This window comes from Juglans microcarpa x Juglans regia, chromosome 7D, assembly GCF_004785595.1.
Source record: "Juglans microcarpa x Juglans regia isolate MS1-56 chromosome 7D, Jm3101_v1.0, whole genome shotgun sequence".
Taxonomy (NCBI): Eukaryota; Viridiplantae; Streptophyta; class Magnoliopsida; order Fagales; family Juglandaceae; genus Juglans; species Juglans microcarpa x Juglans regia.
Window position 1 is genome coordinate 20,780,284 of NC_054606.1, and position 17,755 is coordinate 20,798,038.

General features: G+C 33.2%; 1 protein-coding gene across 1 annotated transcript; it reads left to right on the forward strand.

The window, feature by feature from the left end:
- The first annotated feature begins 5,350 nt into the window (after positions 1-5,350).
- LOC121239200 (nucleobase-ascorbate transporter 12) lies at positions 5,351-17,244 on the forward strand. The gene is made up of 10 exons (XM_041136361.1): positions 5,351-6,135; positions 6,431-6,528; positions 6,640-6,810; positions 8,040-8,140; positions 12,258-12,393; positions 12,559-12,609; positions 12,738-13,025; positions 14,047-14,281; positions 15,744-16,030; positions 16,606-17,244. The coding sequence occupies exons 1-10, from the start codon at positions 5,610-5,612 to the stop codon at positions 16,825-16,827; spliced, it is 2,115 nt and encodes a 704-aa protein (XP_040992295.1). The 5' UTR covers positions 5,351-5,609; the 3' UTR covers positions 16,828-17,244.
- Positions 17,245-17,755: the final 511 nt, after the last annotated feature.

Genomic DNA, 17,755 nt, shown 5'->3' on the forward strand with positions numbered 1-17,755 from the left:
CGGAATAACATTTTTGTAAATTAAAAATCTAAATGGTATTAATGTAATTTTAAAATCTAAAAGCATTTATATAATCTTAAATTTTTTTGTAACTTTAAATTCGTGCTCTCATTCTCTCTTTTTAAGCTGCATTTGGATGTTGAACTGAGTTGAGATGATAAAATATTGTTAGAATATTTTTTTTAATATTATTATTATTATTTTGGAATTTGAAAAAGTTGAATTGTTTATTATATTTTGTGTTGGGATTTAAAAAAATTGTAATGATGAGTTTAGGTTCCAAACGAAGCATTATTTTTTTTTAATAATTTCTTGGCTCTTTTATTTTTTTTCTCTTTATTTTTTATGCGTCTCAACTCAAGTTTGTGATTTTTTTAATATTATATTTTAACACCAAAGTCTCTACTTTTTTTATAAAAAAAATATTTTCGACGTATTTCATTTTGTAAATCTTCAATTCTTCCATACACACACATACAATATACATGATACACACTTACATATACATGAATTTATTTTATTATTTATTATTTATATATACACACATATATAGCAAATTTCGAAACGGTTCACTAAAACACACTGGTATCGAATATTTTATTTTAGTTCTTAAACCAGAATGATTACCGAAACAGAATTTAAAACATTGATATTCTCTCTGGTAAATCTTTATTTTTTTCACTTGCCAAGCAACCCACGTAGAAACAAAATTAATGAAACCTTTGAAGTTTTCTGCCAAATTGCTTCATAAATATTGGTGACTTGCCTATAATTTGCCCAATTCCCTCCTCTAATTTCTCGACTCCTTTTGCATAAGCTGTCAATTGAGATGATGACATTACTCTCCGATGATGTGATATTAAACTATTTATTATATTTTACTTATAAATTTATCATCTAATATACCGCTATGAGATAATAAGAAAATAGATGATGAATAGATTTTTTCCTATGAACTAGATATAATTTTTTGCAAATTGCATTATATTCTTATTTATCTATTAGATGGTATAAAGAATACACTGTTCATATAATTAAAATAAAATTATTTAATTTGTAAAAAAATTATTTTTTTAATAAAATAAATAATATTATATTAGAGAATTTATTAATAGTATCGATTTATAAATATAATTTTTCTTTTATAGAAACGAGTAATTTCCATGGAAGTTCTTGGCTTCTAGCTATCCTTTCATGTAGAGATTGCTAGCCAGCTGTTTTATATCACATAGACCAAATGAGAAATGCTTTGGTCTCGAATGGCTTTCTTCTTTTCTTTTCTTTATTTTTTTTTTTCTGTTAGTTAGTAACTAAGAAAGTAATTGTAATTTTTAATGATGTTATTAATTTTTTTAAAAACTATTTATAATGATTAAAAAATACATAAAATAAAAAAATAAAATATACTATTTCAGACGCTTCGGTCTACTTTTTCGGTGACTGTAACAACAATTCAGCTATCAGCTATCAATCTTTTTCGGGCCAAATAGCTACCGGGAAAATTGATGGAGACATCTTTAACAAACTTGAAGAAAGCAGGGATTCAGCTATCAATCTTTTCACACTACGTATGCATACAACTGCTAGCCCTAGAGCATTAACATTAGCTGAATTCATCAAAATCATTTTCAAAACTTGATAAAACATATATATTTTAGTAGATTCAAAATCTCTCTAATCATAATTTTATATTAAATTAGTTAAAATAATAACATAATATTATTTTTTTAATAATAATATTTTTAATTTTTTCTTATATTTTATAATTACACTGTCTATATATTAATTAATAATAGTATTTCTTCCTACACATATTTCAAAACTAACTATATATTAATTAATAATATATTTTTAATTAATGAAAGTGAAAAGGCATTTGAGGGAAGGGAACTGAAAACCGTGAGAAATAAAAACTGAAAAGCAAAGCAGTTGAGGTAATTTTTATAATAAAATATTACTTTTGAATATGAACAATACATGTTCAAATTTGAAAATATACTTAAAATTACTATAGTTCATAGTTTAAATTTTTACTTTTTGAAGAAGTCAATGTAAATCATTTTATCTACATTTTTTCAAATGGGTGCGGCTACTATGCCGCCCCATCTTGACAGCTGGGCGGTATGCCCAGCGTAAAAAAGTTTTTTTTCTTTTTTTTTTCACATTTTTTAACATATTTAAATACATTTAAAAAATAAAAAATACATCAATACATTTAAAATTACTTTCTTAATCACTAAGTAAAAAAATAATAAAATTTGACCAGCAGTCAAATAGAGATGTCAAGAGAAGTGGGTATAGTAGTGTTTTCCTTTTTCAAATTTTGAAGATGCATTGAAGAAGCAAATGCCAGTGCTCTAAATAACATACATAGAAAACTGCTAATTGAATTTTAAAAAATATATATAAAATAAATTATTTATCTGCGTATTAGTTATTAATATACTAAAACTTATGATATTTAAAATTTTAAAAAATTAATAAAATAAATTTTATACGTAAAATTAGAAGTAAAATTAGAAATACATATAACACTGCTCATATATATTTTATTTCTGTTATTAAACTTGTGTGCATAAAATTGCATCTTAAAACAACGCGCTTCTCTTGGTCTTGGTCAAGAGTTAGGCAACGTTTGGATGTTAAGATGAGTTGTGAATAATAATATTTTATAAATCCCATTAAGATAAGTTTAACTTTTTTAGGTTGAGATTAATTTAATTTTTTAAGTTGAAATGTATGAAATAGGTTGATATGAGTTTAACTTTTTTATGAAAAATTAAAAAAGTTGTGGATCTCATTAATGATTGATTTGAGATGAGTTGAGATCAACAATCAAACACAACCTATTATTTTTTTCATTAATCCTTGTTCAGTAATCTTCCGCGTCAATCAGATTACATCGAAGATTTATTATCAATTAAATATGACTTTAAAATTTATCTACATTTGAATTCGAACCTCACATTTAAAAGAAATATATTATTTAAAAAATCGTTGTCCCTTATGGGTGTAACCGGTTCAGTTCGATCCAGTTTTAACATATTTTATAATTGAACTAGTATGTATCAATTATTAGATTTGAAGAACCAATATTGCATCAATTACACCCTAAATCGATACTTCTAGTGTTACCGATTTTGGTCTAATTTTTTCGGTATATTATATAGTATATATTATAGTATATAATAATAAAGTGATAATATATTATAATTATATTATAGATTATAGTGATATATTATTGTACATTATAATATATAGTGATATTGTATTAGTATAACTACTAATACAATAGAGTATAGTGATAATATATAGTTATTTATATAGGATTTTAAAATTTAATATTATATTAATTAGTAATTAATAATATAATAAAAAATTATTTTATATATAATTATATATAAAAATTATATAATATAAAAAGTCATATAAAAAATATTTTATATAATATAAAAAATTAAAAAATATATATGTACATGAACCGATTCGGTATGGTTTAGTCCTGTGTTGAAAAAAAAAAATTAAAATCGGACCGATTTCTATTGATTTTGAAAAAAATAGAATCAGTATCAAAACAAACCTACCGATTTGGTGTAATCCGATTTATCGGTTTACCAGATTTTTTATTCACCCATACTGTCCTTAGCTCGAATGTGTTTTGATAAACAATTTCTTTGAGGGAAAATTGTAATTTTTTTTTATATATTTTATATTTTTCGTTTTTATTTATTTGGATGAGAATTGATGTCTATTTTCTTGTTGAGAGAGAGTGAGAGAGAGTGAGAGGTGGGAGTTAGTTGGGTGATTCAAATTTCAAACGGAGTCCCAAAACAAAATGATATATAATGTCATTTTCAAAGGTGTCTAAAATCAGCTTTTCAGAATTAATTATTTTATCCCCAAAAGGTTTTGGGAGAAATCCTTTATCAAAATATCTGAGCTCTCATTTTATTTTATTTTATGACTTCGCCTGCCTCTGATTCGACCTTTCACTGTTCTGCAGCAAATTGTAAACTTTTGCTATAATGGAATGAAAATCATTCCTTTTTATATTTGATGCAAAAAGAGTTTTATTTTTTTTAGAAACACTACTTTATCTACTTATTGTGACCGTTTTATTTGATCGCTTAATAAAAAAATTTACTTAGTGATTATGGAAGTGATTTTAAGTATATTAATATATTTTTTTATTTTTTAAAAATATTTAAATGTATTAAAAAATGTATAAAGAAAAAAGAAAAAAAAATAAAAATTTTTTTACACTGGACGGTACGCCCAGCGATCAACATGGGGCGATATAGTAGCCGCACTCTTTTTTTTTAGACCTCTGCTTTCACATCTAATCTCATTTTATTTTATTATTATAAATTTTTTAAATTTTTATACAAAATAAAATAAACAATTCAACTTTTTCAAATCATAAAATAAAAATAATATTAAAAAAGTTATTTTAATAATATTTTATTCAACTTTTAATTTTAATCTCAATTAATCTCATATACAAAAATAAACGAGGACTTAATGTTTTGATATTATCTAATTATGCCTATAATTATAATATCTTCTTCGTTTGAAGGCAAAGCTTGTATTCCGCATTAAGGAAAAACAATACAATTTGTAACTTAAACCAATACTTTATAATCTTCAATAACATCTGATGGTTAAGATTGTGTTAGGTCACATTATAATTGAATTGAAGTATAAAGTGTCATTTTAATAGTTTAAGACAGTAGAATAATGTTATATATAGTTTTAGAATGTACGAGTCTTACACATTTTTTTTAAAATAGTAGAATTTGTTATTAAAAAATTAATTTTTTTATATAGATATCAAATTTATCTATTAATTTCAAAAAAAATGCGCAGAACTCATATTTTTTGAAAATATTTTAACTACAAAAAGATCTAAAAAAATAAATCTATAAAATGATGTGATTTGATACAATATATTAGAATGTAAAATTAATCTTATTATAAAATATGTCTAGCATATCATATTAAATCATATCAATTTATAAATTTATTTTCTGAAATTCTTATATGATTGTAGCATTATCTGTATTTCAAAATTATAAATATTATTTTTTAAGACCGTGTCAATGTATCATGCATTTATTAAACTATATTAACGCAGGGCAATAAGATAAAAACAGAATATTATTATTAATATTATTAATATTTTTCTTTATATTTCATATGATATCCACGTCCAATTATTTCGGGAAAAAGTGACCGATATATTAATTTTAAATGCCTTGAAAAAGGAGAGACAAAGACAGTATGAAATTAAAGAAATAAAATAATAAAAACGCGGTTTTTGCACCTCCACCGCTACCTTCGTTGTCTTCCTTTTGGCTTTTACCTCAGTGTCTCCCTAACCCCACTCTCACTCTCTCTCTCTCTGCACTCACTCTCACAGCTCATTTATCTCTCTCTCTCTCTAGCTCTAGGTTGGGGAAGATCTTGGAACTCTATTTCTTGAACTTTGTGCAGTGACTCGAGGCACTGACCGTAGAGATCAGATCTGTATACGCTTTGTTTAAGCCATGCGATACTACTGATTTTTTTTTTTTTTTTTTTTTGTTGTCGTTGTTGCTGTTGTTGTGAGGATGTCGAACTCTGACCCGAAACCGCCGCAGCGTCCGGGTCCGTGGCCTCCGGCTCCGGAGTCCTCGGCAATGCCGCCTTCTTCGTGGGCCAAGCGGACTGGTTTCAAGCCCAAGTTCTCCGGCGAGACCAATGCCAGCGATTCGGGCCAGGTGATAGCTCCGCCGCCCCCGCAGAAGCCCAGGGAGGCCGACCCGGCTAAGCCGGATCTCGAGATGGGTCGGCTTAGGGCCGTGAACGGTGAGCGGGAGAGCGAGAAGGTTGTTCCTCCGACGCTGCCGCAGCCGCAGCCGCAGCCACAGACGGATAAGGATCGGACGGTGAAGAAACGGAGGGACTCTGATGGGCCGCCGAAGATTTCGGGACCCAACGGGCAGGCCCAGGGCGGGCCCGCGGAGCAGGCGTCAAGGAGGCCCGTGAGGAGCGATGCAGTGGTGGATGTTTTGCCACAGAGTGTAGATGATGATGATGGGTTTGTGGGTAGGCACATGCATATGAAGTATGAGCTCAGAGATACACCTGGTCTTGGTGAGTTTCCCACTTGCTTACTTGTCTGGTACTATCTATAGCATAATTTATTGAAAGAATGTGTTTTTTGTATCGAGTTTAGTTATTTTATTAATAATTCGAAATGGATTGTGCTTTTCTTGAATGATGGTTGGGGTTCTTGTTGTTTAGTTGTGGTACTTAGATACTTTGAGATTTTAAACAAAATAATTCAAGACGATTATTTCTTCTTTCTTTTTTGGGCTTCAGTTACATGCAAGTTTTTTTTTTTTTTTTGAAAAATCTTATGCTTATTTTTATCCCTGTAAATTTTCAGTTCCCATTGGTCTATACGGGTTCCAACATTTTACTTCGATGTTGGGTTCGTTGATTCTCATCCCGCTCGTCATTGTACCCGCAATGGGTGGAACTCATGTGAGTAGTGTAATTATTTTCTTATTGGAATTTTATGTACGACTGATTTGTTTAGTAGTTAAAAAAACAATGTTCTGGTTATCTTGGTCTAATTGGATTTAGTGTGTTTAGGAGGATACTGCAAATGTGTTATCAACAGTCCTCTTTGTTTCGGGGGTGACTACACTTTTGCATACGTCTTTTGGGTCAAGATTGCCCCTGATACAGGGTCCATCGTTTGTTTTCCTGGCACCAGCATTGGCAATCATCAACTCCCCAGAGTTTCAAGGACTCAACGAAAATGTAAGCTCCTCTTGTCATGCTTTGGTATGGTTCAAATACATTTTAGCGTCTTCCCATTTGTGTTTTCACTGTTCATTCCCGTTACATTGTTGAGCTATACACAATACAGAAAATGAGTCGTGTATTGTACCTTACTTGCATGTGTGTGAAGACACGCATTTATGTTTACACTTCTTTACATTATAGAATGGACTGATGGATATAATTTGCTTTCATAAAATCATCTAGTTGAATCATAAAGGATATAGGATACCTTGTTTTTTGGAAAGTATATGGGATACCTTTCTTTTTTTATCGGTATGTATATGGGATACCTTAACAAGCATAAAGCTTAAACATGTTCTGCTATCGCACAGACTGTTTGCTTAGCTTGTTTCTTAATATCTTGAGGAGCTCTCAAAGGAAATGCTGCCGCTAATATATAATTGGCCTGATTCCATCACTTTAGTAAGCTGTTGAGATCATACTGTTTTAGAACCTGATAGTGCAACTTGGATATTATTGCATCTGTCAGTAGTTGCTAAGAGAAGTAATGATTGAACAGGCAAAGACAGATAATCTTTATATTTCAGTCACTTATGAAAACAGCCTTATAAAACAAGGAAAGAAGAGAGTGGCAGCTGTGTCAGAGAATTCTCTGTCTCTCTCTCTCTCTGTGTCTCTATCAGTTGATCCTATCTGTCAACTCTTACTGTTTTGTGGTCTGTAACACACGGTAAAGTTCCCAAAGTGTTGCCTGAAAAGGTAAATAAAAAGAAATGCAGAAGGTGTTAAGAATTAATGGAATCAGTAGCAATCAATAAAAAAGTGTTTACCGATCCAAAAAATTAAAGGAATCAGTAGCAAGTTTCTAAAATTCTTCGTTTGACACTTATTTAGAGGGTGTAAACTAATCGTTTGCACTCAAATTGTTACATGCTCTCTAACTACCTCTGGTCAACAATTTAATAGATATGCTTTGTGAGCATTCTTCTGCACTAACATTCCATGAGAGCGTTTAGGAATAATAATCACCTGTGATATATAGACTTCCAATCAGAAGCCAATTATTCCTTAATATCTAATGTTTTATATACTGTTCCTTTGTTAACATTAAAAAAATTATGGATATATAGCTTGCAAATATATAAAAAAAAACCCATAAAAAAGTTAAAAAAGTATGGATATATATCGAGCTCTTTTATTCTATTGCATTTTTGATATACTTGAGAGAATCATTTTACATGTAGAAATTCAAGCACATTATGAAGGAGCTACAGGGCGCCATAATAATAGCTTCAGCTTTTCAAGCTTTACTTGGATATAGTGGACTGATGTCTGTATTATCGAGGTTTGATTCTATCATCTTTATATCTCTTCACATTCCAAATTTATTATTATCAAGTGCTTTGCATTCCATTTATCAAATTAGAATCGGTCAATTTTGGAAGCTTGAAGGGGGATTGGATAAGTTGCTCTAATTGATGTATTGATAAGCTGATTGCATAAAGTTATGAATCATGCCCTTCATTATTTATTAGGATATGATACATTCATACATTCGATTATTTTGACCTTATGACATATATTACATTGAGTTAACAAATGCGGTATAACACCCATTTGAATCTAAATTTATAGTTTTTCCCATTCACTTCCCTTCCCATCCAGGAAGAAGGACAAAATTTATTGGTATGATAGGCTGCAGCCCTGGTGCAACTTCTTGGTTGCCTCAGGGAAAGCTGCTTACCCTTCCAATGAATGTCAGAGAAGTTGACCCTGTTGTAGCTTAAGATTGGCTGACCAATGTATTGGTGGCTTATGTGCCATTTAGGTAGTCCCAATTGGCTGTTCAACCTAACTTTTTAATTTTCCTTCGAATAATTTGCTCAACCCAACTTCAAGAAATCATCCAAATAAAACTAGAAGAAAACATATTATAACAATGTGTTTAACTAAAATATTTGTTAGGCCAAAATGTGTAAATTGAAATATGCCAAAAGTTAGATCAAGCAACGTATCCACAGCAAAATTGAAAACTATATTGCAAAATGCCAAGGTATGAATATGTCCTTTGTGACTTCCCAACGCATGCCTAGAACATGGTGATGTCTGAAACTAATTCTTAATCTGTTTCTAACTTTATCTTTTTGGTAAATGCAATCGGGATTTGAACTTTAAACTAGAAGCGTGTAGGTGAGCTGTGAAACAAACTACTTGTAGAAAGAGGTGAATTATGAAACAAATTATAGCTTGTATGTATCTCAAATATTAAATTGGAAGGGTATCTAGTCTTTCTGTTGCTAAAAAAGAGTAGGCGAGCAACAATATTAATGAATCACGTAAATTTGCATGCCATGATGAAAGCCCAATTAATACAAACTAATCATCTATGGATCTTGTTAGAGAATATAATTTAAATGATGAAATTTGCTATTCCCATCACTTTAATATTTCGGCATGATTGGTGATTTAATATTGTACCAGAACAGTTGTCCTGAATTTGAACCACTGTTATTAATACCGTACTGTACCGGCCGGTACGGTCGGTATTTGCCGTACCGGCCACTGGGCCGGTACAGGTATTATATATATTTCGTACCGGCCCAAATACCGGCCTGTACCGGCCGATATTTCGGTTTTTTTTTCACACTACAAGCTCATTTTTTGACCCCCAATTCAGACTAGGCTATTTATAATTTATATATATGTATTTATATATAATTTATTCATATATAGACTATTATTTTGAAATATAATTTATATACATATATTTATATATATAATTTATTCATATATTGACTATCCCGAAACGGTACTGGTACCGAAATATTTCGTTCTAGTGCCTTGACCGGTACGACATCCGGTACGGTATTCAAAATATAATTTTGAACCCTTAATTTGCTCTTCCTTTAAATTAAAATATCAAATTCCTTCCCTACTTAGTGGGTCCTTGTGATTTTTGTCTCGCACACAAGTGAGTGTTAAAGAATATAATTTAAATGATTAAACTCAGCATTTATCAAATCTCATGAACATCAGGCCTATATTAATTAACTTGTTCTACTTAGGGTTTGAGTTAATAACTTACATTCGTAGTTAATCTAGCAGAGAGACTAAACCCTTGGGGGTTGGCTCAAGTAGTAAGAGCCTTGGTCTTGGTGGTATGCTCCCTCTAGGTCTAAGGTTTGAACCCTTGGGTGCAAACAATTTTTCGGGGCCATCGTGGGGGAATTTTTCCTTGACTTACCCGAGGTGCTCTTGCAAGAAACTCCTTGTCAATGGCTTGTGCACCCCCACGATTAGTTTGACTTTGTTCTGGACACCTAGTGCCAATAAAATAAAATAAAAAGAAAATAATCTAGCAGAGAGACTGCCTACAACATAGTTACTTATAGGGCTTTTCTTTTCCTAGGTTTTGACTTGTTGAATTTGTGGACTAGGCCTCTGTTGGTTAGTTGGCTTTAGTCAACTTAGGGGTCAAAAGTTTTGCTGCTTCAGTAGGTTTAATTTGATTGCTTTGGGTTTGATTCATTTTATGTTCACGCCAACTTGGGGTCCTTACTATTGGAATTGGGTGATTTGGGTAATGTATTGAGAAACCTACCTGCAATAGAATATGGTTGGTTGTAGCCTGTAGGATTTGGGCTAGGGACTTTAGAGGAGGTGGTTTAGGGTTTATTGATTGAATAAGGTTGTGAAAGGATTAAGTATAAAGACAAATGTTACTTACAAAAAAAAAAAAAAAAAGGAAGGTATAAAGACAAACGGTGCTGAAACTTGAAGACTGCTGGTTGCTGAAATTTTATGGGAAAAGCTGTTTGGAGGAATTTAGATTTGATATGATGGATTATTTGTTAGCCAAAAAGTTGTGAGAACTTTGGATTTTACAAGGGGTGTGACTTGGGTTTGAAAAGGGAGAAGAATGGATAAGATTTGTGGCTAGTCTGGGCTGTAAGAAGCACTATTAAAGTATGATAGAATGGTTGAGTAAGAAAAAAGAATGGGGGAGAAAGAATCATACCAATATGTGCCTTCAATAATCAAAATTAACTCAAGTTCTTTTTAGTAGAATATAATATTTTGAGTGTATAGAATAAGCTCTTCAACATAAATTGGATAACTGAAGATAAATATATTTGGTCTATGTTTGTTGGATGCCATTACCACCAAACTGGTTGTATCCATCCTTCCTTGACCTGGTAAAATATAATATCCAACAACGACAACCAACATTTTCCCAGGAAGAAAAGAGAAAGTAAAGTTATCAGCCACTTGGAATAGTTTTTCTGGTTATGCTTGCTCTCTCTCTCTCTCTCTCTCTATCTCTCTCTCTCTCTCTCTCTCTCTTTTATGCGAAACCTCACCAAGGCAGGACCCTTAACGGTTAACACCTCTAGAGAGGAAACTCTAGATATATGGCCCCACCATCCAGAACCTTACATTAGGTAACCATGGGAACTTATAATGCGAAATTGAACCCAAAATGTTTGAATCTACATCTCATTGCATGCTTGCACTTTGACCACTAGGCTGCACCTTGACGGGTGTTTTAGTCTTTAAAACTCGTAGAATGCATTGGTCCTTGTTTGTCAAAGTTGACCCTTTGAGGCCGACTAACCTGTGATGTCTCCAAACAGCCTTAAATATGAGTTATTTTTACTGAGAAAGTTTAGACTCCATTGAATTGATATCCGTTGGGGCAGTGAAACCAACCCTGCCAATAATCCTTAAAATAAATCATTATTAGTAAGATTTGGATAGTAAGTTTTGAAATTATGGTTTGTGGTTTTGACCTAATATACTGCAACTAAAGTTTCTTTCTGTAGGGACCACTCGTTGGCTTGGCTTGCTGATTTTCTCAAAAGACTATTTTCAGAATAGTGATTGCTGTGATTCTCTCTGATCTTTTGCATTGTTCTCTCTGATCTTATTGTGCATTTGTGCTTTAGTTTCATCATTTCTTTAATTAATCTAAGATGTGGTTTGTCCTGTGGAAGATAACTTTTTGGCAAACATATTCTCAGTGGACAACATTTGAAAGAAAATGATTTGTTTACTTGTATATTTCATTCTGATCTTTCCCGGGGGTTATCTTGCTCAGTTGCTCACTAAATCTTCCAGCAAGCTATACACTGGAGAATGTAGTATAATAACCTGAATTTTCCAATTAACAAACAGACCCGAAATATGTTTTTCTTTTTTTTTTTTTTTTTTTTTTTTTTTTATTATAAATAACTGACCCCAAGTATGTGTATTAATTTGGATGAATTTGCATGAGTCAATAATGTGGTTGTAGCATTTAGATGTTATTATACTCAACCATACTGCATGAGTGGTGGTTTGTTACAAGTGTAGCTTATTTCTGTGTTGAGTGCAAAATTTAATATTCTGTTGCATTAATTGTCAGGCCTTTTGAATGATACACCCAATAACTCAACTTCAGTTCATTGGCCTTCCCTTTTCAGGTTGATCAATCCAGTTGTTGTGTCCCCAACAGTTGCTGCTGTTGGACTTTCTTTTTATAGCTTTGGTTTCCCACTTGTTGGTACCTGTCTGGAGATTGGATCAGTGCAGATATTACTGGTCATTACTTTTTCTCTTGTAAGTATGGTGGAACTACTGTAGATTCATGTTAAATTATAGCAGTTTTGTAACGTCATCTAGCTTATCCTTGTCTCCACTGAACATGTTAAATGTCTGACATTTCTTTTGCGATTGGATTTTGTGCCAGAAACATCTAATTTGTTGTTTCCATACTTTCTGCAGTATCTTCGTAAGATATCTGTTTTTGGTCATCGTATATTTTTAATATATGCGGTAAGTTACTATTACAAGTTCATCTTGTTATTCGTTCTCTTTCTGATTGTTGATACAACTGTATATTTACAAACAATAGAGCACACATTTCTTATAATGTAATGCGGTTATCCTTATTTTATTGTCAGGTTCCATTGGGCCTGGCAATCACATGGGCAGCTGCTTTCCTGCTAACTGAAGTGGGAGTTTATAGTTACAAAGGCTGTGATGTAAATGTGCCTGCTTCGAATATGATATCTGAGCACTGCAGAAAGTATCTCTCAAGGATGAAACATTGTCGAGTTGATACTTCTCATGCATTAAAATCTTCCCCATGGTTCAGGTTTCCTTATCCATTACAATGGGGTACTCCTGTCTTCCACTGGAAAATGGCTCTTGTTATGTGTGCGGTGTCTATTATCTCATCAGTCGATTCGGTTAGTTTTCTATCATTTATCACGACTTAACACTTCTCTTCAAGATTTATAATTTTTTTGGTAAGTGAGATTATTTTATTATGAGTAATTCTAGGTAAACAGAGTGGATATAATCCATACACCTAACTGGAAGGAGCAAAAAGGTTAAAGAAGTCGGTTTATAATTTTCGTTCAATTTAACCTTCTTTTCAATTTTCTCCAAGTTCACCGTTAAACATCTTTTGGTGATTAATTATTGACTTACAATACTCACCCATAATTGTAAAAGTGAGAGATCCACAATTTTCCACGTGGTATGTTTATTTCTCTAAATCTATAAGGTGTGCACTTAAATATTTGGCTGTGACCTGCCAGAAAAGGGGCTTGCTTGAGAACCTAATGCCTGAGTATTGTTCTTCACTTGAAAAATTTGTCATTTGTTATGACATGGGCGAAACTGTTGAAATTGAATTTGTTGGACTTAGCAACAACAAATAATGAATGGAATAATGCATAGGACTATCTCTAGCAAGGAAAATTTTCATATTATAATTATCTAAAATTCTGGAACTGTATCTTTTTTATTCCATAAAGGGAGTGTGACGATGAATACCAAATTTTGTCCTTAAAAATCTCATCTGCACTGACTTCAGGACTTCCCTACTAAGAATGCCATCTTTATTAATTTTAAGATTTTCAATCAGTAGATAATGAAACTTGTCCCATTACAGCGTTAGACATTTCTTTCACAACATTGTGGTTGGCTCTACTTTTTCTGCAAAATTCTGTGGAGTTCTTAGGTTAGTTGAACAGATTCAGATGGATTTTTGCTGTTATAAAATTTCCTTGAACATACCCTTGATGCCTGATTCAGTCAAACATGCCACATTTAGTTTCCCACACGAATTCATGTACAATTTAAATTTTTATTTTTATCAACTTTATTGCATTTTGTTGTACAAATCTGCTCATTAATGTGCCTAAAAAATTGTATGCTTCGCCTGATTCTTATTTGGGTTTTTCTTTGTTTTAAACTGATTAGGTTGGATCATACCATGCATCTTCATTGTTAGTTGCATCAAGACCTCCAACCCCAGGTGTTCTTAGCCGAGGGATTGGCCTGGAAGGTCTTTCGAGTGTTTTGGCTGGTCTTTGGGGTACAGGAACGGGGTCCACCACTCTAACTGAAAATGTACACACTATTGCTGTGACCAAAATGGGAAGCCGCAGAGCAGTTGAATTAGGTGCATGTGTTTTGATAGTCTTATCCCTCGTAGGTGAGTATTTGTTTTCTGTTTCCAAAAATCTATCGATGATAACCTGGCAATTAAATTTGAGATCGTCTGCGATTGGTACACAATGATGCAACTTCTTAGATATGTGCATCATAGGATATATACTGTAAGCTGTATAAGCACTGTTGGTAACCACAAGAAGTTATTTTTTCTTCTTCTTTGGGTGTATTTTGGGTCACATATGCTCTGAATTTTCTCTGCAACTTTTTTACTACAAATTTCATATGCCACATTTCTTTGGCCTGCATTTGTCTTTCCAGCGATGGCCCAGTTTGTCTTCTTTCATCCATAATCAAATTGCAAGTCAAGTAGGTCTAAAATGAAAAACCAGGGAGACAGCATATTTTTGGATAGCTTCTAAACTAGTGGCTCTAGGTGTAGAAGTTCAGAATGGGCCTGAGGGAGGTTTGCCTCCACCTCTGGTTGGACAGATAGGAGAGCAGATGGTTCTTTGTGCAGATGCTGGTTAATTTGTCATTTCAAGTTAACCCCTAGGGATTGGCTCAAGTGGTAAAGGCCTTGGGCTTAGGGGTATGCTCCCCCCAGGTTTAAGGTTCAAATCCCCTTGGGTGCAAACAATCTCTAGGAGCCATCGGACTGAGAGACTTTCTCCTTGAATTACCCGAGGTGTACTTGCGGGAAACTCCTTGCTGAGGGCCTGTGCACCCCCGGGACTAGTTTGGACGCTGTTCCTGGACATCTGGTGCCAATTAAATAAACAAATGTGTCATTTCAAGTTCAATGATTGGAAAGTGAACAGTTTTCTTGACCCCAACTAAACCCAAGATTGTTGGGTCGGATGATACAAGCAACTCTGTTAATTTGGATTTTGAGCTAATGACACAGACAAGTACTAGTTCGAGGTTAATTTCAACATAATGAAAGCAGTGGGTGGGGCTGTAATTGTGTCATGTAAAGTTTTGATACCACAAAGTCAATGATATGCAAAGTCAATGATTTACCTGATCCATGTGATGGGGATGCGCTACACGGGTTTGGGGTTTAACCAGGTAAAAGTCATGTTGCGATTGCAGGGTTTCTAGGATTTCTTGTCATAAAAAAGAAGATGATATGCAAAGATAGCACGCCAAGAAATATCTTGCTAAATTAGGATGTTTGGATTATCAAGTGTGCTGTGTATACCGAATTGTTATATTATCATCATGCTTGTTGATCATATTGTGTATTTTTGGGAGAAAGAAAGAGGATATGAGGTTAGGGTATTGCTGGGATTTAAATTTGCTGATCTTTTTGACCTTGAGAGTTGAGACTCCATTACCACCTGAACAACCTGGAAATACAGGTTCAGTTTAGGGAAACCACCATTTGGTCTTACTGTGACAAATTCTAATTAATTGATGTTTACAACAATATACAACATAAGGCTTCTTGTTTCTCATGTTATTAACTAATGTTTACTCTGTATGTACCTAATGCCTTACAGGTAAAGTTGGAGGCTTTATAGCATCAATTCCTGAAGTCATGGTTGCTGCTTTATTGTGCTTCATGTGGGCGATGCTTACAGCTTTGGGCTTGTCAAATCTACGTTATAGTGAGGCTGGAAGCTCACGGAATATTATCATTGTTGGATTATCTTTGTTTTTCTCTCTTTCAATACCAGCTTACTTTCAGCAGTATGACATGTCCCCAAATAGCAACTTCTCTGTCCCAAGTTATTTTCAGCCTTACATTGTGGCTTCTCATGGGCCTTTCCGCAGCAAATATGGAGGGGTATGCTTATTTCTGACCTTTTTGTAATAAGAAAGCGCCTCTTATTCTGTCTCTCTCATCTGTCTTATGGCCTGCTAAAATGACAATATTGATTGGATACTTGTAAATGCTGTGTTCAACTCTTGGATTACCTTCCTTCAATCCATCTATATTTCCATTGTGTACAACTAGATGGTTGCAGTCAGTCTGATTGTGGCAAGAAAGTAAAATTGACCTCTTTTACATGCGAAGCTGCCTGGATATTAGAGCAATTGATGATTGGCTCCATCAATTTGACTTCTCATTGCACAATCTTTCTGGACTCAATCTTTACATCTGTTGGTTGCTCCTTTTATTTTCTGCGAGTTTATATGGTTGTGGATGTAAAGAGCTAGCTGTGCAGTAACATCATGAAGTTGATGCTACAAGCTGTACTTTTTATCTTTGCATATCAGGCCCCTGGTGAAACTGCAAATTGGTGGGATATTGCTCCCGCCACCGCCATAACTCACGAATAATTGAACATCAGAAATGCAAACTGATTCCTTTGTGCACTAACATCCGGCTAACTTTTTGTTTATATGGTTTATGTGCAGGTGAACTATGTCCTGAACACATTACTGTCATTGCACATGGTGATTGCATTCCTGGTAGCTGTTATTCTGGACAACACTGTACCTGGTAGTCAGCAGGAACGTGGGGTGTATGTTTGGTCTGAACCAGATGCTGCAAGGAGAGAACCTGCTGTTACCAAAGACTATGAGTTGCCCTTCAGAGTTGGTCGGATTTTTAGATGGGTGAAGTGGGTTGGGATTTGAGAGAAGATTTTTTCTGCTGCTATTGCTCACCATCACATTGTCAAGCTCATGTCTTCCACCAACGTGGAATTGCTGTACTGCTTTCCGATTCTAAGCGCGACTCCCTCAGGCTCGGATGGTAAAATATCAGCCTAAAATCTAATTTTCCTTGAAGATGAGACTTTTTGGCTCTAGAGATCTTATAGAGATATTTTTGTACATTTCAGGATCCCGGATGGATCTGTTTGTGTTGTAATTTTAGATCATAAACGTTGTATCTAGTTTTGAGTCATTGAGAATGTCGAGTTGGACTTTTTCTCTCATTGGAGCATGCAATTAGGATTCATCTTGCTTGTGTATATGGTTTTTTTTTGGTCTAAGTCAGATTTCTGGACTCTTGGATTCTTTAATGGAAATGAGGTACGGTTTATTGTGAAAGTGTGAATAGAGCAAAGATGTATTTTCTTGTACCATAAACTATATGACCTATAAGTTTCATTTAAAAGTTAGACTGACACGGCATGCAAAGAGCAATGTGTTCAACTCAGCATGCCGCTGTACAAAGCCATTTTAGTTAATTTTTAGGGTAAATTATTGTTTAGGGTTTCTGGACTTTGGACCTTTTACGTATTGGTTCTTGTGGTTTAAAAAATCTTAAAATTGGCCCATTAGAATAAGATGATATTTCAAACTCCATCCTATGTTATAATATGAGAAAAGATATTTACAATCATGAATTGTGTAGCTATTATGCAATCGTTTTGAAAAAAATGAATAAAATATATCTCACATGAAAAAAATTAATTTTTTAATAATAAATCTCATTTTTTTTCAAGCCGATTATGTAGTGTTTACGTATTTCATGATTGTATATAGAATTACACTATCATTAGTCCAGTGACAAAAATGCTAATATAGCGCATCGCTACCACGCCATAATCAAGCAGAA

Coding starts and splice junctions, on each gene's coding strand:
- LOC121239200 (XM_041136361.1), top strand. CDS start 5,610: ATGTCGAACTCTGACCCGAAACCGCCGCAGCGTCCGGGTCCGTGGCCT. Junction 6,811..8,039: donor TTCAAGGACTCAACGAAAAT/GTAAGCTCCTCT, acceptor TTTTACATGTAG/AAATTCAAGCACATTATGAA. Junction 16,031..16,605: donor TCCGCAGCAAATATGGAGGG/GTATGCTTATTT, acceptor GTTTATGTGCAG/GTGAACTATGTCCTGAACAC.